The sequence below is a fragment of the Diadema antillarum genome, unplaced genomic scaffold (genome assembly GCF_040938485.1).
Source record: "Diadema antillarum isolate AM-2024a unplaced genomic scaffold, OU_Dant_1.0 seq00000973_RagTag, whole genome shotgun sequence".
Taxonomy (NCBI): Eukaryota; Metazoa; Echinodermata; class Echinoidea; order Diadematoida; family Diadematidae; genus Diadema; species Diadema antillarum.
In genome coordinates this window covers 685,129-710,684 of record NW_027271815.1, presented here as the reverse complement: position 1 = coordinate 710,684, position 25,556 = coordinate 685,129, and the positions used below count along the sequence as shown (strand labels likewise).

The window sequence follows — 25,556 nt, the reverse complement described above, 5'->3', positions numbered from 1 at the left end:
ATGAGTCTTGAGGGCAACTTTAAAGGAGTCAACATTCAAAATGTAATGGATAGCTTGAGGCACCATGAAATTATGCCAACAACATATCAAAGAAAAAACTTCAAACATGAAAATTAAAATCATATCAGTAAAATACAGATTTTCAAATGAATATCTTTGGTTTTTCTCAATGCATGTTCAATAATTTCAAACATTTTGAGTGCATGGGTGAATGTTTCCATCATACGTTTTGCAGTTTGTCCTTCCGCTATTAAACAATCGGTCTTTGATAGGCATGCTAACTGAAAGTAACACTTGCAGAGCAATGATAACAACAAAAGAGTCATATGCAGATAAACAAACAAAACAATTCATAGACCTGTCATAAAGAACAACATCTGTTTGATGATGGAATGATTTTGTAAACATAAAATGTCATCATTAGCATCCATATCATTATCAATAATGCAGTTGTCTGCACCTATGTTGTCTGTTTTTTTTTTTCCATGAACAAGGCTGATGAACTATCATCTTGTACACTTATGGAAATCCATAGAGGTTGACAACCTATATTATGATTAAAAATGAAGCATAGAAAATCTCTCACAAGAACACTCAATCTTAAATGCCAGACCAACAGGGTTTTGTTTTGTTTTGTTGTTGTTGTTGTTTGTTTGTTTGTTTGTTTGTTTGTTTGTTTGTTTGTTGTTGGTGTTTTGTTTGTTTGTTTGTTTGTTTGGTTTTTTTTTTTTTTTTTTGGGGGGGGGGGGGTATTCCCAACAAGCAGAGACAATCAGAGTATAACATTCTTGATGGTGATATGATGACAAATCCATTTTTTTTTAAGCTTTACCTATTGCCTACAGAAACTGAGCAAGTTGTGTGTAATGTTGATGGATTTTTTTTTTAATTACAAAGAACTCAAGACCCAAAAGCCAGCAGATGTCATAACTGATGTGAAATTCTTAAAACACATGAATTACAGTTACTTCCATGACATCGAGAAAAATGACGATCTGTCTACATTTATATAGTGGAGGAAACCTACTATGAAATTTAATGTTTTCATACTCAAAACAGAGTAAGCGACAAATTCAACTACAGGAAAATCATCAAAGAATTAAAATTTTTGTGGTGTTATCCTGAAGATCCTTCATAGTGACAACAAATCAAAAAATCCACGACTGATTATTATATCTGTGCTATACATTCACAACTACGCTGAGTCTACAAATAGCGTACAGTCATGTTATCTACAATTCAAACAATTCTTTGGTCTTTGAGATCACGAAAAGAGATGAAACTGATATAAAACAAATGTTTTCTATTTGGTATTAATGCAGCAAAATTGATTGGCATGAAAATTAGCAAATCCAATTTTACATACCTCACTTGAAACAAACTACTGCGGTGTTCAATTGGAAAAGCAAATATAAATCTACATAGGAAGGCACAATATTTTGATCCCTTATTTTCTAAATACATGTACATGTAGTTGACCTTCACATTCAACGCAAATCTATGTCTGCGATGCAACAATAACAACATTGATACCCTCAATTCTTGGAAACTCGCCAACCACTTTGTTTATCATTACCTCACCAACAAGGCAGGTCACACACTTTTTGTTTTATGTGAAATACCTGACAACAATCAGTCTCTAAAGGTGCCAAAACAGAGAGTTCATCACATGGGTTGATTATCTCAAGCATTATCACCCAGCTGCAGCACTCGAATGCAAAACTTGCAAATCCATAAAATGTGCAATACCATATTTCATTGCTGTACTTAATTCTCAGTATTTTTTTTTTAGATTACACTGATTTGCATTATAATTGTCATAGTCTTCATTTCACTTTAATTTCAGTTCATTTTCGATATTCCCAATACAACATAGTATTTTTATTTTGTTTTTACTACTTTTGATACTCTCACTGTAATCTCATTCACTATTGCATATACGATGATCACATCTTTAGGTATTTTTACATTGAAAACATAATAATTTCAGTTCTTGGGCTGCTCATATTATTCTTTTTAAATGAAATAAACCATTACTTGAACTTCAACTTGCAAATGTTAACGCCATTGTGGAAAAAAAAGACAGAGTTCCTCTTTCAATGGGACAAAAGATGGAAGAGAACTGGTTAAGTAAAAAAAATCCAATTCCAGGGAGTATCATAATTCCTTTTGCTAATTTTAACTGAATCAACCATGCGTATATTTGCCTAATTGTTATATCGTCCGAAGTGATGGTTGACTTGTTCAAAGTCGATTCAAACTGCTGCAGAAAGAGAAGAAAAATCATATCAGCACTTGGTGGTAATGTTGTATTTGATGAGCACAGTCAATGTGATACATATTAGCCCTGCAGTTGCTTCTTGATAAATTTTTGGAGTGCATTTTGCTCAAATCTTTTCACTTATCTTTCCTTTTCATTATGTCAGCTGTTCACAAAGTGCTGAAGCTGTATTAATGGTTCCTAGAGTACTGTGCTACTGCTGAATTCAAACTGCATCCTAAATCTACGGAAAAAGGGGAGGGGTGGGGAGAGGGAGTGCACCTCTGTAACAGCACTGCATATCCTCATCAGTGAAAAGAAAGAGAGTATTCTCCCACTAACCTCTAGAGCATACCCCTCAGAGTTCCTTACTCCATTGATTACAGAAAACCTGTGAAAACAAGTCATCATTGCCTCCAAAGAAAACTACAAAGTGTTGTACCAGCCCCTCTCCCCTCCACAAGAAAATTGCAACTACACTGACTAGACCATCTTTTAATTAATTTGTAAAGAACTATTTCCAAACTTGAGCGATGAACAAAGCAAGAATGACCATCCCGACTGCAATCATTCCCAGCATCCACCAGCTGGAGTTGCCCTTCCCCTGTTTGCGGTCCTTGGAGGACAGGTCGTCCAAAGACCTGAGAACGTCGCTGACCCCTGGACACTGTTTTGGGTCGAGTCTCGATGCCACTTCATCCGCTGCCCGCAGTCCTGATTGAACAGCCCCGCTCAGGTAGCCGTTCCAGTAAGTGGCCGTCTCGGTACCAGCCCAGTGGATTCTACACAGGTAGAAGGTCAAGTTCTAGAATAGTCAGACCTGTCCAACTGTGTTCAATGATAATCACCATGTTCACATAATCATTAAGAGTTTGAAATCTCTCTCGCCCAGTCTCATTTTTCTCCCTCTTGTGAAATCAGCTACAGATTTGAATTCTATGCATACTTTTTAAAAACTTTTCAAAATAGATAATGTCATTGACTTTCAAAACTTTGCACATTAGATTTTCTAATCCCTAGCTGTGATCATCTTATTCAACAATATGCTTAATATACGAAAATCACTTTAGAAATATTTTTGTATTCTTCTGCAAGTCTTTTTTTTTTCACGTAATCATATTTCTGACAATGCTGCTTCCATATCTTCCTTTCTGGTCAATTTTCCTGGCATACCTGGCCCTATAGTGTCTGTGCCATAATTGTGATATGTTATATAGTTCATATGTTTGCATTCTAAAAGCATAATAAGTATTGTTTATAATATCAGCATCATATATCTATGAGTAAATGTACAATAGTAAATAGACGAATTTAAAATGAATATGTTTTATTGGTATAACAAATTGGTGCTGTTGTTTTGTTCCAGTGTTCCACGTCTTACAAGCTTGGCTTTTTTAGTGGAACACTGTTTTCCATCGTTATGATTATTTACTAGTTTTGTTGCCATGGCAAAGTGCATTGTTTCTTTTTATGACATCATTCGTGCATATACTTTGTATTGTATTTGTAAAAAAAAAAATGCCTTTATCAAACGAATGAAAGACAAATTGAAAAATTGTACCACTTTGGACCATGTTCCCCCCTTTTTTTTTTGATGATGGAAATAAATAGAATATTGATATATATTGAATATTAGTGTAGTGTCACTATTGGGCTGCTTGGAGCCATATGTCCACATCTAATTAAGACAGCTTTTATTTAACTGATATATTACTATGTGCTCTTATAGTGAGATTTCCACGGAGGAGCTCTTGCCTTTTCTGGAGGTTATTATGGGTAGATGTGAAGATCAAGATTTCTGAGAAGATTAAGATAATGAGGAATGAGAGGCTTAGGGAGCTAAATGAGGATGATTACTAGAAATGTATAAGTGGTTTCTTTCGCGATGGTTTTATTTTCGTGCTTTTCGCGCTTTGAGGTTGAACCGCGAATTTAACATCACGCGAAAATATTTTGAACTCGTAGCTTGTTACAATGCTATTGTTACCGACCGCGAATTTAAACACACGCGAAAAAGTCGGCACCGATGGAAACCGCGAAAGTTTCCGTACGCGAAAGAAACCACTTTTACAGTATGACCTTGCCACCTCTGTTCATATGAAGGGAGGTCATGCATCCCTCTAGAAGCTTACCTTCCAAAAGGTTCCCTGATCGCATCCCAGAACTCCGCTGCTCCGGTCATACACAGGTTGACAGGACACCCCCCATTGTATGGCTCTGTGATCCAGTCCTGGAGGGGTGAGCCACACCCAATGGGTGTGGGGGGGGGGGGGGGGGGGAGGTAAAGGGGAGAGAAGAGAATACATGTAAAGATGACGCAGAGATGGTATGTCATACACACTGCACACTTTGGTCCGATGTACTATGGTAGGCCTTCTGCAGGACACTCTACAGAAAGTTTACCATTCATTTTATTACCATTATCTATATCATCAGCATTTTATCAGTTAATCAATCAATCAATTTTCTCTTTGGGAGGTTTTTTGCATGTTAATAGATTATTTCATTTTCTCTAACATTTGTGCCATCACTGTTATATATCTTTGTGAAGGCCTAATTGAGTAATAACCCGATTACTGACTTCAAGCATTCAAGCTTTTAGTTGAAAGAAATAGGTATAACTATGCCCTTTGGTCCTGCATAATTCTTGTAAAGTATGTTATATTCAGGGAAAATTCATATGGTTGTCTGAAATATTGAAGTTACGACACATACAAAAGCCGACATAGAAAAAAAAACCACACATTTGTAATGGGGGTTAGGGCATGTAGAAAAGCATGTTTTCAATAATACTTTCTTTCTTTTTAATGTTTCAAGACTACTAAAATACAGCAGTTGTATGCCCAAGGACTACACTATGCAAGCTAATTATTGAAGAACTACCTCTTTATTTGTCTTGCAATAATCATAAATTCCATCCAAAATTTATCACAGAATAATACTGTTTTGAATCCTTGGATCCTAAAAGAAGACAATGGGAACAATAAAATGAAGAAAACGAAGTTGACTCTTTTTTTTTCTTTTTAAGTACAGAACCCAAAGTTTGAATCCAACTTTGTGTGAAAAATGTCTAGAAGCAAGACTAGCAGCATGAATGCAGTGAACCATATTGCTTTCACTCAATATGTTATGTGTATTGCTTGTAGCGAAATGCTGGAAAATAGCAATTAGTAAACAAGGAAAATGTTTCTTACCTTGTCCCTGAACTCAATTGGGGATTTAGCTTCCGGTCCAAGGAATACTGCTACGTGTTCTAAGACAGCTGCCTTCCTTTCCTCATACTGAAAAACAAAAATAAAAACACTGCGATTCAAGTCTTGGCAAAAATATTTCAAGTGTCAAAAAATTACATAAAGAATGTTGTATGCTGTATAACCACGTGACCTATACAATTATTCAAGAACACATTGTGCAGACTGCTATTTCAGATGACAAATAGAGAATCCATGATGGTAAAATTACAGGTACATTTTTATCCAATTTCCTACCTCCATTAAGAGTGTAAAAAGATGTACAATCATTTCCTTTTTTTTTTACTCCTTGAATACTGCAACTCTACTCTATCATCAAAATCAAATCGAACTGAACAGAAGTGAATGAAACCTCCTACCTAAACAAATCAGTTTTGCCATGAAGGTAAATGTGTTTAGAATTTGGGTGCTGAGTAGAAAACTTCAGAAAATCCGTAGCAAAATAAAAGCTCCCAAATTTCAAACATTGTTTTGATCCATATTTTTTCTTCAACTAGCCTTGCTACCATGCTATGTGATTATAAATTCACATTCTCCTTCAAAAAATAAAAACAACAAAGAAAAACATACAGAAAACAATACTGCATCATTTACATAGTAAGATCTGACATAACAAGGAGTTGGTCAGTGGGTGGGGTTTGCATCAGTTGCCAGGCGACAATTACCTTCTTCGTGCCCCAGTGAGCGGCATTGTTGTAGAAGCCAACCAGACCTGGGCTTTCATTGGAAGTTGTGCAGTCAGCGACATACATCACTGGTCCGGCATAGCTTCCTCTTTCCACCTTCTCCTTGCAGAAATTCATGATTTCCCCAGAAAACCCCTTTTCTCTCCAAAAGGCCTGAAAAAAAAACACACACCAATATCTGCATTTGCCTGTGTTTGTTTTTTCAACATTTACTCATTTTGTGTACAGATTATACACTACTCATTACAACTTTTTTTTTCCAATAATTCTTCAATATTTTTATTCCATGCTCAAAAATCTTTTGAATAGTTATTAGAGTGTGTACCCACATGGAATTACACTTGATTATGGATTGACTGTCGTTTTGTGTATTTTTGACAATTTTTACTTTGCAAAAGACCAATAGGTTATGTCTTAATCAAACAATGTCAATGAAGTGAGGTGGAGAATGGGAATAAAGGGAGATAAATAGCAATTGAATGAATTGTAATACTTAGAAATATTTCATGGGGTGATGTGCTACATAAATATTGTGAATTATTATTATCAAAGTGCAGTGAGTGGGCCACAAGAAAATTAGAAACAAACAGACAGACAGACAGACAGACGGACAGACAGTGTGAAAAAAGAGAAAGCCAGAGCTATGGCTGCATGGTTGCAATGTGTTGAGAGATTAACATCGATCCTCAGTCTGAAACACCATCAAAGTCAAAGTGGTAGAGTAACCAGTAATGACAAGGTTACAATTCATGTACTTTGCAGTATGTGAAGAGTTTTTTTTGTCATGTTTGTGATAGTCCTACCACTCACTGTCTTGTAGGTGATGATGAATTTGAAGAGGTTGCCCATCCTCATGTAAGATGCCATAGTCTGTCTCCTAATGGGAACAGGTGAGTACTGGACCGAAACTGCACCGGGGGGGGGGGGGGGGGGGGGGGGGGGGGGGGGGGGGGGAGTGGAGGGTGTCCATGCAACAAAAACAAAGACAAATTTCTCTCAGTTGCATGAAGATAAAGAAAATTCAACATATTTCCAGTTTTCTCACATAACGAAAGAACACTCGACTTCTCTCTTTCCGAAGGCAGGGGAAATAATATTACCCTTAACATATGTCAGTAACAAGTCGAAGAAATGTGCACAATTCAAAAAGTAAAGTTTTGTGAAATTCTCTTTTTATTTTCCTTGTATTGTTGTACGCATGTGACATCACACACTGTAGTAGTCTTCTCATCCAGCAGTGACTGTGCAGATACTTTAAGAATTCATAACTTTTGAACGGATTGTCTGATTTCCCCCAAACTTTCACTGATGTGTTCTACTAATATTCTTGCCTTCACTCAATCCACATGTATATGAAGGTGGACTTGTCCTTTAACTTGTCAAACCATCATGGTTAATTTTGTATGACAAAAAGTTTCTAGATATATTCGACACCATGGTCAATAAATGGACATGCCTTGGCCAAGTGTCGCATCTTCTGTTGAAAATTGATTATGTCAGTGAGGGCTATATTTTGACTGATAACAAAGTAATACATACACATCAGGTTTTCAAGCTTTTAAGTAGACTGCGACACTCTTATTTGCCAAAGCGTGCTGAATGGCATATGAAATAAGACTTAATAACTGTTACTTAAAAGTTGCTTTCCTGGCAGTAGACTGCTCCCTGCGCATGAATGAAATTATAAAGTATCTCATTTATTTATTCATTTTCTGAGTGATTGATCTTATGTACATTATTGCTATTATGTAGAGGAAAGGAGCAAATATTCAAATGTAAATAATGCACCTCCTAAACATACCGACATCAACAACAAAGAAGGTTACTTACCTGCACAGTTGGTTGGCATGGCACTAATGACATATTTGCAGGAGAACGTCTTGCCAGACAGAGTTTGAACCTTGACCTTTCCATCAACCTCGGCATCGCTCTGGTCAATGCTGAGGACCGGTTCGGTGAAGTGGAGATTGGACGAACCAATTTTTTCTGCAAGCTTCTTGCTAACGGTTTGGGCTCCTCCCTTTGATTTTACAAAAAAAACAACACACACAACAGAGAATATTGTGAATAAACCCAGCCTCACACATAACACACATCGGGGGATCAGGGATTTGAACGTGGATGCGAATATCTTCCTTTTCTTTAACAAGTCGGGTCATTCATGTATGCTCAATTATAGCGTTGAAACATCTTAAGAGTGGTGCCTTATGGATATAGGACACGACAGGGAAAGAAAAATGAAATCCAGCCATCTAATGCAAAAATGACTATGAATCACAAGTGCATCTTCAGCTGATTACTATGCAGCAAATCCAACAACCACCGGGCAGATGCAGTTCTATCAATATCATCTCAGTCAGAAACTATAAAAGATATCACCTCTTCCACAACAAAAACTTGAAGTCCATTAAAAAGGTAAATTCAATTCACTTTGATTCAAACCATTAACCATTTTGGGGTGATCGAGAACTTGATGAGTGCCATTGACAATCATTCTGGTTTGAAAGCTAGTGTTAACACATTATGAAAAAGAACAGTATTGCTTGAAAACATAGTGTAGATCTTAATTGCAATTTGTGGAAATCATCAGAGACTAATACACAAATTTGATTTACCAAGCAATTTGACTTGGATTCCTCTGCTTCTCATGTATCATTATTTTCACATGGTCCTTCACTATCTAAACAGTATGATGAAGTTAATTGACCTTGACCACTAAGTATTGACCATTACCCCTCTCGCGTAAAGGAAATGTATTTCCAATTCATTTCTATCTATTACATAAAATAGCATTATCATTAATCGACCTAACAAAAATCATAGACAACTTGGCATTTCAACTTCATTTGTGTGGCCTCTAAACATGACCTTTGACCTTACTTCCTTCCTAGCTGAAAGAAAGGTAAAAGACCTTTGATCTTTAACTATCTATACCACCACTATGTTCACACAAATAATTATGACTTTGTTTTCCAGTCCATCCACTTTAATCATCATTGAATTTTCCTGGCTGATGAGTCCATTGCTGAATATGGCATTTTTGTGCAAATTTGATTACAGTGACCTCTGGCTAATGATCTATTACCACTTTGACTTCAAGTATATAAACATATTATTTTTACCAGTCCTATGTGCCAAGTGACATTATTACTGGACTTTGACATACTAAGTGAGGTTGTACAGCTGAAAAATGTCTTTTTTGGCAAATATTCAGTAACCAATAACTGTTCCACTTAAAGCGATTTTGCAAAAACCTAATGTGAACAACTATCGTACACCTCATGGTCTTGTATTCAGAAAACTTACCTTAATCCTACTCTCTTGTGCTGCTCCGTCCTCATTGAAATACAGCATTCTATTGCTGATGCCAGAGTTGAGATAAAACAGGTAGTTGAGGGCGCTGTAACCTCTTTCCTCTGAACCATTAACAGCGTAGAACACTTTACCTATTAGATCCCTGGCAGCTTGTTCACCGCACAAAATAAATATTTGAATATTAAAAAGAAATAAACAAAGACAGCAATTCACACACAAAAAAATTCATTCCATAACAAACTGCAATCTCTTGCTACCTTTATCTTGATTTCTTTAAAGAACTTTTATTTGCATAAACTTTTTGATGTCAGTGAATGAATCCTGATCATTGCCAACATGTACATTTGAATAAATGAGGCCAATGTCCATCACAAAAGTGTCTCTCATTAGGGGATCGAAGCCTAGTAACGAATCCATAAATCATCATATGTGTATATATACAGGGTGGCCCAGAAAGAACGGAATGCCTAAGATCTTTAATTTCAGCAATATTTTTTGCAAATATGTCATTATTTGCATGCTATTGGAAATGCCATTCTTTTTCCAATACAATGACACCAAGTTCTTTAATTTTGGTGGATGCGTTATGATTTTAGGACCGTTTTTGTCAACCCTTGCAATTTTCACAATGTGATCATTTTGCACTCTCAGAGATACCGAAACCAGGGAGAATTTGGCTTACCGTAGAACCAGTTACGTTCACAATGTGTAGAATGTGGTTGTCATTGTCCGTTGCCATTGTGAATGAGACGACCTGACGACAATAACACTGTCCGCCCCATGTTCCGCACATTGTGAATGCTACTGGTTCTATGGCAAGCCGAATTCTCGCTGGTTTCGTTGTCTCTGAGAGTGCAAAATGATCAAATTTTGAAAATTGCAAGAGTTGACAAAAATGGTTCTAAAATCATAACGCATTAACCAAAATTAAAGAACTTGGTGTCATTATATGGAAAAAGGAATGGCCTTTCCAATAGTATGCAAAATAGAGACATACTAGCAACAATATAGCTAAGATTAAAGATCTTAGGTGTTCCGTTCTTTTTGGGCCACCCTGTATAATGCTGATACATGCATATCAAAGTGCAGAGGTGCTTTTTATAACAGCAGACATCAGACTCTGATTAAGATATCTACGTATATCATAGTGTTCTATGTTAACACTTCAGAACACACTCATTCCCAGGGGTGAATTCCTGTAGATAAGATAAAATTATTTCCTCTACACAACTAACTGGAAACCTACATCCTTATATTGCATAACCTCACTTTGAATTCAATCAGAAAGAGAGGTACTGTATAAAGGGAGAGGGGGAAAACAATAATGTGTCTAAGATGTGTGGTTTGTTTTTTCAGATGTGAAAAGGATTGTCTACTACAATTTATACCACTGGCTCAAATGTGACCCAACATCACAAAACCAACAAAAAGTCGCCAGACATGGCAGATTCTGAAAAAGCAGACTCTAAGCTTTAAAATGATGTATAACTCAATTCAGATGGACTCTCTTAACCTATCTAAATATTGGAAAGAAAGCACACACTCTGGAAAATGTGAACTGAGAGAAGAGGCTGTGAAGTACAGGGTCTATTCAAACGCTAATCTTCACCAAGCCATGCTGGCTGTGAGATGAATGGAACAAAAAACAGGATGTAAACCACTGGAGCAACAACAATGAAGGGATTATCAAATTAAGCTGAAATTGATCATGCTCCATTAAACACATTCTGCCCATGATGAACGCCAACTTTCAGATCACTAGCATTATTTTTTTCCAAAAAGTTATTAGAGTTGAAAGTGTAAGAGTGAGCAAGGTATTTTCAAGAAATGAAAAGGGGCCTCTAACACATACGTGATCACACTACTCTACAAAAAAGAGGGATTGTAGAAAAACTGCTGAAAACACACTTTCCCATTATTCTATGATCCCAAACTTAATAAAGCATAATCTAGAAGAAAAATAGCTCTTTCAGAAAATATGGGAAACTCAAAATTGACTTGGTTGACCCTTTTCACCTTTTTTGAGTCCTCGCGCATGAAATCAAAGCGTGCGACTTTTTGTTGGTTTTGTGATGCACGGTCACAAATGTCTATAAATTAATATTGTGTGAGGCAATCAAGGAACAATTGCAAGAATATGTTTAGGTTATGCGTTACTGTTATATCACCTGCATGAAATCCACTAAATCTGTTTGTCCGGGCAGTGTCACAAGTTTTAAACTTTCTCAGAAGAAGAAGAGCTTGTTTGTGGATAACTTTACAATTTTGTTGAAAATAATATATCAACTGCCATGTATATTGCTGCACCTCTTAGAAACCCAATGCAATTATACTCTATCAAAGCCATTCATCACAGAAAACAATCTTTCTGTCATTTTGTTTGTGGAGACAATGAGGAATGTTTTATCAAGTTCATGTGACTTATCAGGGTTTTTAATTCCCATAAAATTAGGCAATTTTCAAATGATGGTAACATACAAATTACAAATAATGACATTCAAATATTTTAGTTTGTCAATATTTTCTCTGATTTGTTCCCCTGTTATAACACACACACATACCCCCCCACACACACATATATGTATATATATTAATATATATATATATATACATGTATATATTTTTTTTCCAAGAGAAATTATCATCAAGAGGCATATAATATTTTCCTTTCATGTTTAACATGTTTAACAACAGTATTGTGTTCCAGGTAATTGATGCTGCCTGTACTGCTGGTCCCTCAAAACAAGCCAGATATTATTTCAGTAATACAAGAAGTTATTTTGAAATCTATACAGAACTCATCAAGGAAGTTTGATTCTTTGTTCCATGGACAAAATAAGTAATTTTATACAGGAATAAATTATACGATCATTTTCCCTTCTCTTCTGTACCTTCAAGAAGACAAAGTTGTTATTTAACAGAAAGTATCATATACACACCACCTACACAAACTAGATCACAAATAAACATATTATTATCACAAAATGTTTTAACATAACAGTTCCATATTTTCATGGAATATTCTAATGGCAAATGCCAACTGCAGACAAAATCACGCAGCCTTTGGGAAATACATATGTTTGATATTGTGTATGTTGTTTGGGTCTACTGTTGAATGTGTATTAGCTGATGCCTATATGCATCACAGTATAGGATCCAGGTATTTAAGTGCCTGTAAAATATACCGGCACTTGCAGACATTATGTACACAAGAGAGTATCTACGAGCAGGCTAATAAGGAGCATGTGATATTGCCTATCATGTCTCACTGTAGGGTCAACGTATTAAAGGACAAGTTCACCTTCATAAACATAAGGATTGAGAAAATGCAACAATATTAGTAGAACACATCAGTGAAAGTTTGAGGAAAATTGGACAATCGATGCAAAAGTTATGAATTTTTTAAATTTTTGTGTTGGAACCGCTGGATGAGGAGACTACTACAGCTTGTGAGTCATATGCGTACAACAGTATAAAGAAAATATAAAAGAAAATTCAACATATTTTGACTTTTTTCGCATAATAAAAGAGCAATTGACTTGCCTCTTTCTAAAGGCAGGGGGAATAATATTACCCATAACATTTATCGGTAACGAGTCAGGGGAATGTGTACTTTTTTCAAAAGATGGAATTTTGTGAAATTCTCTTTATATTTTCCTTGTATTGTTGTACGCATGTGACATCTAAGTTATTCATACACTGCAGTAGTCTTCTCATCCAGCGGGTACTGCACAAAAACTTCAAAAATTCATAACTTTTGAACGGATTGTCTGATTTTCCTCAAACTTTCAATGATGTGTTCTACTAATATTGCTACATTCTCTCAATCCTTATGTTTATGAAGGTGAACTTGTCCTTTAAAAGTGCCCGTGCATTTGTATGCATATTGGCAGTGTCTATGAACAGGCTGGCTAAATAGGCATACAGGGATAAAAGTACTCAGAGAATTACAGCAAACAAGGAAGTTGGACTTACATTTGGTCCAAGTATTTTGGGCAACATAGGTCTCAAAAGTCATGTTGTCATAGTGATCAGCATCAGGCGCTTTCCAAGGGGCATGGCAGGGCACAGTCTTGGCCAATGAATCTGTCTAAAGTGTGGAGAAATTAAATCATCAGTACACCTCTTAATGCAATATATAACATAAAACCATTTCAGCCATGTAATGCCTATGGTACTTAAAGGCGAAGGCTAGTAACTGATCAGTGGGAATCAGTGGAAATGCTGGGAGATGATTGTTCCAATCCTCATGGGATTCATTCAAGAGTACATTGTATATCTATTGTTGTGTGAAAAATATTTGCTTCAGAATGGTCTCATATTCAAGTAATGTGCAGTTTAATGCCCCGTCACTGACCAGGGACGCTTACCTGGAAACATTAAACTGCACATTACTTGAATATGAGACCATTCTGAAGCAAATAATTTTCACACAACATTGTACTCTTGAATGAATCCCATAAGGATTGGAACAATCATCTCCCAGCATTTCCACTGATTCCCACTGATCAGTTACTAGCCTTCCCCTGTAATGCCTTTTGATTCATTAAGTCTACTTTTTCATGAATTTGGACTTCCCAACAATTTTGCCATTGATCAAATTAGACCCATAACTAGCATTTGTATGGGAGGGTTCAGAATTAGAAAAAGTGGACCTTTTTACATTCACTCCTGGGTTAAATCAGCTGACAAGCAAAAAAAAAAAAAAAAAAGGCTCGCGGTACAATTTTTTTTTTGTTTCTTGTGCCATTTCTGGGTTTCATCAGCATATTATTAGTTTTGCATGTCTTTTAATTCCCATTAGCACCCAACTAAAAAAAAATAAAATGAAAAACCAATGCAAAAATTATGATGTATATTAATATATTATAGTAGCTATGTCAAAGTATTGATGTGTCAGGATAAGTATGATATTAAGGCAATTAAAGGCTTGTTTCAAGAAGGCTCAGTTCTGCAAATATAAAACAAAGTACTGGTAACAGCTGGATACAACAAATCACATCATAGAGTATTCTACACTATAAGTCGCTATTTGTGCATTTTTTTTTAGTATTTTCTTCATCACTTTGCAGTAATAACCCACTGAGGACAAGCTGATTATGATGTAACTTGTAATTCCAGTATAGAAACCTACCCACGCCTACTCAGCCAGGTCCTGGACTAGTCTCTAATGGGTTAACAGAGAAATGCAAGCTCAGTGATGGATTGGGGGGGGGGGGGGGGGGGGGGGAGACACACTGGGTGCATGTCCCCCTTTAATTTTGTTTTCCATTTTTTTTAAATTGAAAAATAAAGGGGGTGCAATGGCAGCGCATGTCCCCAATTTGATTTTGTCTTTTTTTTCAAAGAAAAGCATGCATGCATGAAATCGCACAATGATCGTTGTCAGCCAATAGTACTGGCACCAGAAATATATTTAAACTGCTTTGCCCTCCAGCCCCCCCCCCCCCCTCCCATCCCTTTACGGAATTCGTGGATATGAGTGCCCCTGGTAAGCACATTATAAATTATAGGTACTTTTGTATACCTTCCATTCAAAGTTCATGAGGTCCAGAAGGGCGAAGATGGAGAAGGCTGGAACCTCTCCCTCGAAGGATTGGACCCTGTGGTTGGCTCCGTACTGCTGCAGCTTGCGCCCCTTGGTGAATTGTGGGTAGTGCTCCATACCAAGCTCCTTGAGGAGCCAGAGGATGTGGTGCTGTGTACTAGGGGAGGGAAGTTGGCATATCCTTTGTGTTCTGGTGCAAGTATGTGGCTGGCCATTCGCTATAAACATAATGTGGCATGCAGGGCTTGCATGGTCTCAAACACAAGCTAATAGTCAGCTTGAAAAATCACACATAGTGACAAAAGTTATTTGGCAGTTGTTGGTATGGGCTGTTTATAGTGAGGTAATTGGAAGAGCATGAAAGTCATAATGACAATAAAATTCAAATATGTTAATGAGCAATAATGATGACAATAATGCATCATTATCATATGATTATCATCACTATATATTCATATATTCATCATCATCATCATCATGCATCATGCATCATCATCATCATCATTTTTCTCAGAGTGCATAAATATATGATAAGAGTGATTTTTTAAAAGTTTAGAATTAAGGTACAGTAAGACACCACAGGTCAAGGAATGAGGGGGGGGGGGGGGTGCAGGGAAGAGGAGAGGGTTCTTATCACCTGCTGACCCACTGTCCACCGAGGTCCCATGTATCAGGCCCATTAGCTCCCTGCATGGTGACTGTATGAGTTCGACCTCCGACCCTGTCTGCACAAGGACAAACAGTACAATATAATGAGTCTCCGATGCAATTTCAGATTAACCAAGTAAAGTGCTCTAGATCCAGGTAAGTATTTGAAATGTAACACCTTAGGCAATTATGTAAAAAAAAAATCTTCCATCAAGATATAAGCCAAACTGTATCAACATTTCTAATCATTTGAAATAATATCATTTCAGATGCAAAAGGAGAAATGACATGTCAAGATCATTAGATAGATAAAATTACAAAGAGGTTTACAGTAGGAAATGCTTACAAAGAAAGAGAGAGAGAGAGAGAGAGAGAGAGAGAGAGCTAGGTTAAATATGTGACTCATTACAGGATTCTAAAAAGGAATGTTCTGAATAGAGGCAACTGTCTTGTTTTAACATGATCCTTTCCCTTTCTGATTATTTTTCTCATCATAAATTATTGTACCAGAAATGATTAAATGTTAAAGACATATATATAGAATGACTGAACTACCGTTTTTTTTTTACTAATATGCAGAAAGATGAGTGTGACATTGATTTTAATCGAACCAAAATTAATACGTCTTTGTAAATTGTCACTTAATTTCAGAAGTCACTACATACAAACATGAATAATGAAGACAGTTTGTGTGGGGGGGGGGGCAAGATTTTAGTTGGCTTTGGGCTATAGCCAGGTATTTCTTTCATTTTTTTTCTGGGGGGTAGTTACATGATCTGTAAATTGTGCACAGATAACAGAACTGCTAAAATTAAACAGCCTTTTATTTTTCAGAACTATATCCCACAAAATCTACCGTAAACAAACGAAATTATGAAGAAAAATGTCCCAGAGGAAGCTAGAAAATGAGGAGTACACATGAAAGATGGCAGAAAGAAAGAAAAGAGCAAGAAAAGAAAAATGACATACAAAATAAAAGGTACAAAGGATTATGTTTCTTTGACAGAATGAAAAGAGAGAAAAAAGGATACCTATGAAACATATGAAAATGCATGGGAAGGAGTAGAGAGTTTATAGGGGAAATGAAGAGAATGAATATGAAAATATGGATAGCTGATATAAAAGGAAAATCAAAGAACTGTCAAGAGTCATAACAAGTACATAATATATGTGTACCTTTAGCTTCCAGAACAGCCACCTTGCACCCTGGAATAGTCTTGGTGAGGTGGTAGGCAGCCGTCAGACCCGCCAGCCCAGCTCCAATCACAATCACGTCATATTCATCTGTCACAGAGCCCTCGGGTTGAGCCATGGCTGACCTGTACTACTAGTAGCGGATACGATCGATTTTTATCGACACGTTTTAATAATCAAAATAGATTTTAACCAAGTGTTATGCACGCAGAAAACAGATGTAGGTACTAGCCTGTTCAGCGAAAATGTAAGTAGGCCTATATAATCTCTAGGGCCGGTACTTCAAAACTGCAGCTTTTCTAGATTTGGTTGGAAAATGACATCGCGTTTACTATTGGTACAGACCTAATTACTGCAGGAACGTCTGTTCTGCTTCAGTCGCAAAACACAATTTATAGTCACCCGGGCCATGCAGACGCGTACAAACAAGCTCGCGAGACATATCATCGCATTGTTATCATCACGCGTAATCTTATGATAATATAATGAATGATTACAGCTGATGTGAACAATTACTACGTGACAAGATTACTCGAAACATGCGATCGCCTGTTTAAAACGAAAACATTAGGAGGGTTTTTAAAAATCGAGTGTCACGTATCGTTTCAACTCACTTTTTGTCGATCCGAAGCAATTAAAGAGCCCCTGGTGATATTCCCTATATGGAGATGGGTGTATTACGAACGCGTCGTGAAGTACGACAGCCAAAGGAGGTACTAGGTGCCTAGTACCTGCTCGGACAGCCAACGACCGGTGGTGGGTGATGTGAATGAAGTGGACTGAGTTGCGATATAGCTCAGTAGCATGTCATTGTATAGGTCTACCTACATGGCTGGCTCGCTGTTTATTTTTAAGTGACGTTTGTGCGGCTGCTGCTGTTTATATAGTTCCAGATCATAGTCAGTAAATGTACTGTACACGACAAACAACAGACACTGGTATGTTATGTAAGAATCTGAGGTAATGCATACGTGGAGATAACTGCGGCTCAGTATTTCGGTCTGCTAGTGCTCTCTCTCACCGATGAAAGTCTATAATTAACAGCAGCACGTCTGACTCAGAGACTCGCTGCTTCAACATAATAGTCGAGTTAAGAGTGACGTTTGTGCTATATATGTGTTTATATATGTTAAGTTTGTGATATATATATACATATATATATATATACATATATATATATATATACATATATATATATATATATATATATATATATATATATATATATATATATATATATATATATATATTGTGACGAACTCGCCTTGATCGTCGTGAATTAAGAGGGTGTATTTGACTGTTTGTACAAATGTCTCCGCGAGCCGTGTCAGGATGGCCGAGTAGGCGGGGTTCGTTTTGTTGAAGTTTACAACGATCCCTTTAAATTATTAAAACTACTAGTCTGTACGCTACCATGTATTATGTTGTGTCAGAAGCAGCTCACCAACACAAGCGGCACACATACCAAGTTCAGCATCACTTAAGTAGGTCACTCCCAAGCGTCACTTGTAGAGGATGTTAAATTGGTAACACTTATTTTGTTACCAACTTTTGCTACCAACTCTTGCTACCAAGTTCTACTACCAAGTTCTGTTACCAACTCTGCTACCAACTTTTGCTACCAACTCAGTCACGCTAACGTGGAACACCTTTCACAACCATATGGTGGCACAGGTGTCGTTGATGGCACGGGGAAAAGTGCTGGTATCGCACCGTTACCAACTTCCTCAGGCGACGACTGGAACTTGGATTGGGCACGGACTATGCGACAAGTCACATTACCATTATACCCGAAATCCAATGACGACGACTGGAACTTGGATTGGGCACGGACTATGCGACAAGTCACATTACCAATATACCCGAAATCCAATGACTTGCTAGTTGGTCTTCTCAGGAACATGTACCAGTGCACACTCTCCAAGCTGTAGTATCGTGGTAGAACACTCAAGAAGACACAGTGAAGTCAGCATTACAGGAACACATGTACAGTTTATTACATATAGAAGCAAACAATAACAACACATTGGAAATGTATCATACACGGGCTACTTGTTGCGGACTATGTCACACAACGGCCACTTTATATGCCTCTCCTCCTATCGCGGAATGAGGAGGCAATCCCGCATGGCCGTAAGCGACAGAAAATACCTGCAGTACTCATTCAAATTATTTACAATGTTTAGACAGGGCAGAGCCAGGCAAAAACTGCCTTTTTTTCCAGTCAAGGTTTTCTCACTTGATTCTGGTACTTTAGACTATACTTAACAAAATAAGCTTCTGCGCCATGTTGAAATCTGTCCCGAATCCAAGATGGCCGCCAAAAATCCAAAATGGCCGCCAGAGGACCTAAAAAGTGCCTTCCGTGGTTAAGATTTGTCTGGGGATGGGTTTTTAAACTCTATTTGATGATAAATGGTAAGAGAAATAAGATTCAGTGGATTAAAATTAGAATCAGTTTCTTTTTTATTGCGAAAATCCAACATGGCTGCCAGACGCAGCTCCCGAAATTAATAAATGTCATAATAACCGGAGGGCCAAACCCTAAAAACTCGCTTACTTAACGAGTGAGTTCCACTCTCTCTACAAAATATGTAGACCATGCTTATTTTCAAATTTCTATTGTAACAAACAACATACCACTGGTCTACCTCAAAAAATTTGTTGCGAAAGCCTCCAAATCCAAAATGGCGTCCAAGATGGCCGCCATATTTACTGAATTTGCTATTTGAAAGATAGAATTTGATAGAAACATCCGATTTCAACAAATGTGATATCATATGAAAGAGAATAAAATTTCCTACAAGTTGATACCATTTTTGTGGGAGATTGTGATAACTGGATTGAGATTTTTAGGAAAAATACTCATTTTTTGATATTTTGCTGAAAAAGGAAAATCATGAAAATGCTTGATTCAGCATAAATCAGAAAAAGACTGAAGGATTATTTTGACACATTTTTAAGAATTTTGTTTAACATATAATTAATATTTGGAGAAAATTAGGTATCAGTACCATATGCGGTTCAGGAGTTATAATGTCTCAAACTTGAAAACTCACTATGTAAAAATTTCCACTTTAGCTGTGACAAGACCTTGTTGGTCGTAAAGAGAGTCTGCGCGCGCCAAGACTACTACACGCACCACTGGCACTGACGCTTGTAGCAGTGCCAGTGGTGCATCTAGTAGTCTTGGTGCGCGCAGACTTTTTTTTGCAAACAAGAGTTTGTGCCTGCAAAACTAACTTTTCATACCAAGTGGTAGCTCAGGTGACGCCGATCGCTATCATTTCAAAGTAGATTGTTCCGGAGCAGATGAGATGAAGCAAAAAAATGTCTTACAAATAGAGGTAGAAGCTTGAAACAACCATGCTATAGAAAGTTTAAAACAAAATTTGGATCAATCACTCAAAAACTTCAAGATTGCAGGCCATCAAAGCTGACATAGTTTATTGCGCCAAATTAAATACTAATGTATTACTTCAATTTTGGTACAATTTTGTCTGTTGTGCTATCTATTTATAGTTTTTATATATTTTGAACATTGTAGTGCTATTTCAAACCGTCATGGGTTTTTATGAAGATATTTTTAAAACCAGTGATATTCTACTCCGAAAAAGAAAAAAAAATCGAGTGGAAGTTTCATTTTTGAAGGAGTTAATAACGGAAATCAGTAAATTTATAGTAAAATTGGAGTGAATTTTGAGTGAAAATTTTCATTTTCACTCATTTTAGAGTGACCTTAGGGATCACTCGTCACTCTTTGAGTGATCCCTGAGATCACTCTAAAAGGAATGAAAATGAACATTTCCACTCTCGAGTGATCCTGATATCTAAAATGTGAAAGCATCTACCAATGGCATTAGTTCAATTCAATTTTGACACTATAACCCACATGAAATCAGCCTAAAACGATGTAAGAAAAATCTATTCACAGTGAATACACTTTCAGCATGCTTATTTGTAAATTCAATTCAATTCAATTCAATTCAATGTTTTATTTCATTTTTCGACAAGAACATATAAACATCACTTCTTCTTTTTTGGTAGTAGAAAATCAGGTGCTCAAAACTATGTAGGATGAAAAGAATACAATAATTGTAGCACCTTACAAACATTACAGATTATCATAAAACTCGAGTGATTTGAAGTAAGTAAACATTGTGGATAATTCGAAAAATGTAGGGACCCATTAAAATGGCAAGTCTTGTAGAATGTGGGCCCCTCAGAAATGTGAATATACAGCATGAATAATCATTTTGGACAGTGTTATTTGAACAATATACTGAAAAGTAATTTCGCACAACACATTTAAAAGCAACTTTGAGAAATTGCCGCCATGTCGGATTTTTCGGGGGGGGGGGTGCTCGGATCAGAAGGGCTTTCAAGGACATGTACGGATCAGATATTATTACACATATGCCATCATCATTCACGTTTCTACAACAGCAGAGTAACATACAAGTACAAAAGCATATCTTTGATACAGAAGCATTTCTTTTTTTAAATCAAAGATCGGGCCTTACCCAAACACTAAAATAAGCTCCATTTCCCCCCCCCCCCAAAAAAAAAAAATAAATAAATAAACCCTCAATATGGTTTAAACAAGGACAATATATATGATAGAGAGCAATACAAGAAATTCTAAAAATATATCAAATTATTAATCAACATTTGACTCTGGTAACGCAACACACTAAATGTATCGTTTACCATTGGAAGAGATATCACATTCGATTTATATGTGCAGGTTAGTTGTATCACAAAACATTCTACCATGTTAAAAAAAAAACAAAAAAACATGTATATATATATATATATATATATATATATATATATAATGAGGCCTAAAACATACGGAGATATCACCATTTCTTTTCAAGAAACCATAACATTGATAACTGTTGACAGCTTAGTATAAAAAACTAGAAATGTCGCTACGGCGACAGGTATGCCTCCGCCATAATGCATGGTTCTCCTAATAGGTCTATAGTACAGTGTCTTGACAATGTGTGATGACAGTTTCACACAATTGGCAAAATATTAAAATGACACAAATCAATGTCTTGACAATGTGTGATGACAGTGTCACACAATTGGCAAGATATTGAAATGACAGGTTTGCCACAAATGTGCTGAATGTTCACTTTCCTAGAACTAGGTTCAATTGGATGAATGATTAAAACGTCAGAGTGCAAGTATTTGGGGAACTGATGATTTTTACTTGACTTTTGACCCTTTTATAAGTTTATGCATTGAGTAATTTTCAAGGTATTGAGAAAAAGTATAATTTCAGTATCAAATGGTAAAATAGCATTATCTAAACTTGGCCTTTGACCTTTGAACTCACAGTTCCAAAGAGAATCACTGTCATTGAACATGCATAAATATCTAAGATTCATGATGATACCTTGAGTTACTTTCGAGATATGGAGGAAAAAGTGCAATTAAGCACTTTCACTTGACCTTTGACCTTTTGACTTTTGACCTTTTGGCAAAAACTTCCCACAGAATATATATTTGGTAATACATGCATACATCAAGTTAAAAAAACAAACCTTCAGGCATTGCATAAATATAAGTAGTGATATTTTCAGGAGTTGACCTTGTCCTTTGACCCCCCTGACCTTTGACCCATGACCCCCAACTATCCTAGATAATCACTGCCCATCGGTACAAGCATATATATACTAAGTTCCATGAAGATACCTTTAACCATTTGCGAGATATGGAGAAAAACATGAAATTTCAACCTTTTTTTCACAAAATAACCTGTGACCTTTGACCTTTGACCCCATGACCCTAAAATCCAAACAAAGTGCTATCCCCCAAGATATACCCTCATACCAAGTTTGATGTAAAACCACCACACGGTTCTTGAGATATCGACAAAAACAAAACGGGACGGACGTCCGGACGTACGTACGGACGGACGGACGGACGGACGACCCGAAAACATAATGCCTCCGGCCTCTTCGTTGGAGGAGGCATAAAAACATATCAGAACAATCTACTTTGAAATAATAACGATCAGTGTCACCTGAGCTACCACTTGGTATGAAAAGTTAGTTTGCAGGCACAAACTCTTGTTTGTAAAAAAAAAAGTCTGCGCGCACCAAGACTACTACACGCACCACTGGCACTGCTGCAAGCGTCAGTGCCAGTGGTGCGTGTAGTAGTCTTGGCGCGTGCAAACTCTCTTTACGACCAACAAGGTCTTGTTACAGCTAAAGTGGAAATTTTTACATAGTGAGTTTTCAAGTTTGAGACATTATAATTCCTGAACCGCAAATGGTACTGACCCCTAATTTTCTCCAAATATTAATTATATGTTAAGCAAAATTCTTAAAAAACGTTTCAAGATAATCCTTCAGTCTTTTTCTGATTTATGCTGAATCAAGCATTTTCATGATTTTCCTTTTTTCAGAAAAATATCAAAAATGAGTGTTTTTCCTTTATATCTCAATTCAGTTATCACAATCGCCCACAAAAATGGTATCAACATGTAGGAAATTTTATTCTCTTTCATATGATATCACATTTGTTGAAATCTGATGTTTCTATCAAATTCTATCTTTCAAATAGCAAATTCAGTAAATATGGCGGCCATCTTGGACGCCATTTTGGATTTGGAGGCTTTCGCAACAAATTTTTTGAGGTAGACCATTGGAATGTTGTTTGTTACAATAAAAATTTGAAAATAAGCATGGTCTACTTAGTTTGTAGAGAGAGTGGAACTCACTTGTTAAGTAAGCAAGTTTTTAGGGTTTGGCCCTCCGGTTATTATGACATTTATTAATTTTGGAAGCTGCGTCTGGCAGCCATGTTGGATTTTTGCAATAAAAAAGAAACTGATTCTAATTTTAATACACTGAATCTTATTTCTCTTACCATTTATCATCAAATAGAGTAAAAAAAAACCATCCCCAGACAAATCTAAACCACAGAAGGCACTTTTTAGGTCCTCTGGCGGCCATCTTGGATTTGGGACAGATTTCAACATGGCGCAGAAGCTTATTTTGTTAAGTATGGTCTAAAGTACCAGAATCAAGTGACAAAATCTTGACTGGAAAAAAGGCAGTTTTTGCCTGGCTCTGCCCTGTCTAGTTGGCGTGGTTACAAAAATACGTACAATGATTATACGTTTTAGCAGTATCTCTTGTACATGGTTACTTTAATTCGGCATGTATCATCGGTCTAAACCGGAGTTGGTATTAAAATAATCCAAACTTGTCGACGACAAACAAGTAACCATATATTAGATAATAAATGTTTAAACTCATAATGATGCACTGCAACCTTGAAACGTTTGTGCAACGTTTCGATATCGTGCCCCCTTTCTATGTTATAGACACTATCGATCGTAACAAATACTAATCGAGCAGTTAAATCGAATCGGTTCCACCGAATTTCGTTACAACATATATATATATATATATATATATATGTCTGTGAGAGTCGTGCATATACTAGATGGCTCCATGCGTGGATCCTTTGAGTATAGGGCGTATGCATGATCCATAAGAATATAGCCTTTAATATAGTTATGTCTTTTTGATACTCGTGAAGTAGAATCACAGATCAACACAAGCGTCCTTTTTCAAAATCACACCTCTGCTCACCCCCCCCCCCCCCAAAAAAAAAAAAAAAAAACCTATTCTTATTGTTTAGGCACTTCTCTATCTATCTAGCTGTCTTTGCAATAAACGCACTTAACCTAGCTAGCAATCTCTGTTTTAATCTGCTGAAGAAGAATAACTGATAAATCTCCATTTGTACATCGATATATCTCTGAATATGAAGAGTTTGATCGCAAAAAAATGAATCACCATTTTAGGAATCACCATTTACAAATCACTATTTTCAAAACATTTTAAAGTAAGTCTATCATCAGATAAAGCAGTTGAAATAAAACCTTTCCAGTTCCAGTGATGCCTCACTGGTGCATAACATGGATATTCTTGTAGCTATGATTAAAAATGCCCCATATTTTCTTGTTCTCTGTTATTCTAACAGAACTGCAAAGACAGTTTTGCATCTCAAATTGACAAGAATTGAGTTAACTTGTTTTGTAATTAAACTTTTCATATGATTATGAATTCAAGTTATACTCCCCATTTATCATGCACTATCTTTTCAATCAAATCTAGCCCTCTTTTCCTTATATTCAAAGCTATCACTCCACATAATCTATCTGTTTATCTATCATAAGTCAGCGATCCACATACATAATCTCTTTACTGATTGCTGTGTATTGCCTGACCTATCAACACATATACCTATCTCTTGCAATTTCTCTGGCAATCTACTAACCTGTCCATCTCTAAATGTGTTTTGAACTCAAATGCATGTCAGCCTCTGATATCTTTCATCCCTGGAAAATGTGTATAGACATTTACCACTTGGATAATTTAGTATGTGCAGTTGGTTGTTCATTCCTCTAATCTGTCATGTATTTTGACAAATCAAACAAAACGAAATATATACAGCATGTACATACCAAAACGTATAACATATCAATTACACTTGTTTGTGGGTATCTGTACATTTGTTTTGTTTGTTTTTTGTTTTTATTTATTTGAATTTTTAATGATGTATTCATCAGTCTGTATCAAGGTAAAAATGTAATGAAGTTTGCGAAAATGCAAAGTATGTAG

At 36.5% G+C, this 25,556-nt stretch overlaps 1 protein-coding gene across 3 annotated transcripts; it reads right to left on the bottom strand.

Moving 5' to 3' along the window:
* Positions 1–832: 832 nt before the first annotated feature.
* LOC139742022 (probable flavin-containing monoamine oxidase A) lies at positions 833–17,885 on the bottom strand. 3 transcript variants are annotated; one of them, XM_071652582.1, is made up of 12 exons: positions 17,517–17,885; positions 16,885–17,035; positions 15,698–15,785; positions 15,040–15,217; positions 13,488–13,602; positions 9,504–9,661; positions 8,028–8,217; positions 7,008–7,105; positions 6,177–6,350; positions 5,455–5,541; positions 4,393–4,490; positions 833–3,042 (listed from the first exon to the last, which is right to left on the bottom strand). In XM_071652582.1, the coding sequence occupies exons 2-12, from the start codon at positions 17,018–17,020 to the stop codon at positions 2,775–2,777; spliced, it is 1,590 nt and encodes a 529-aa protein (XP_071508683.1). In that variant the 5' UTR covers positions 17,021–17,035; positions 17,517–17,885; the 3' UTR covers positions 833–2,774. The 3 variants fall into 3 exon arrangements, with proteins under 3 accessions (XP_071508683.1, XP_071508685.1, XP_071508684.1); XM_071652584.1 differs by having other exon boundaries at positions 16,885–17,032; XM_071652583.1 differs by lacking the exon at positions 17,517–17,885 and having other exon boundaries at positions 16,885–17,420.
* Positions 17,886–25,556: the final 7,671 nt, after the last annotated feature.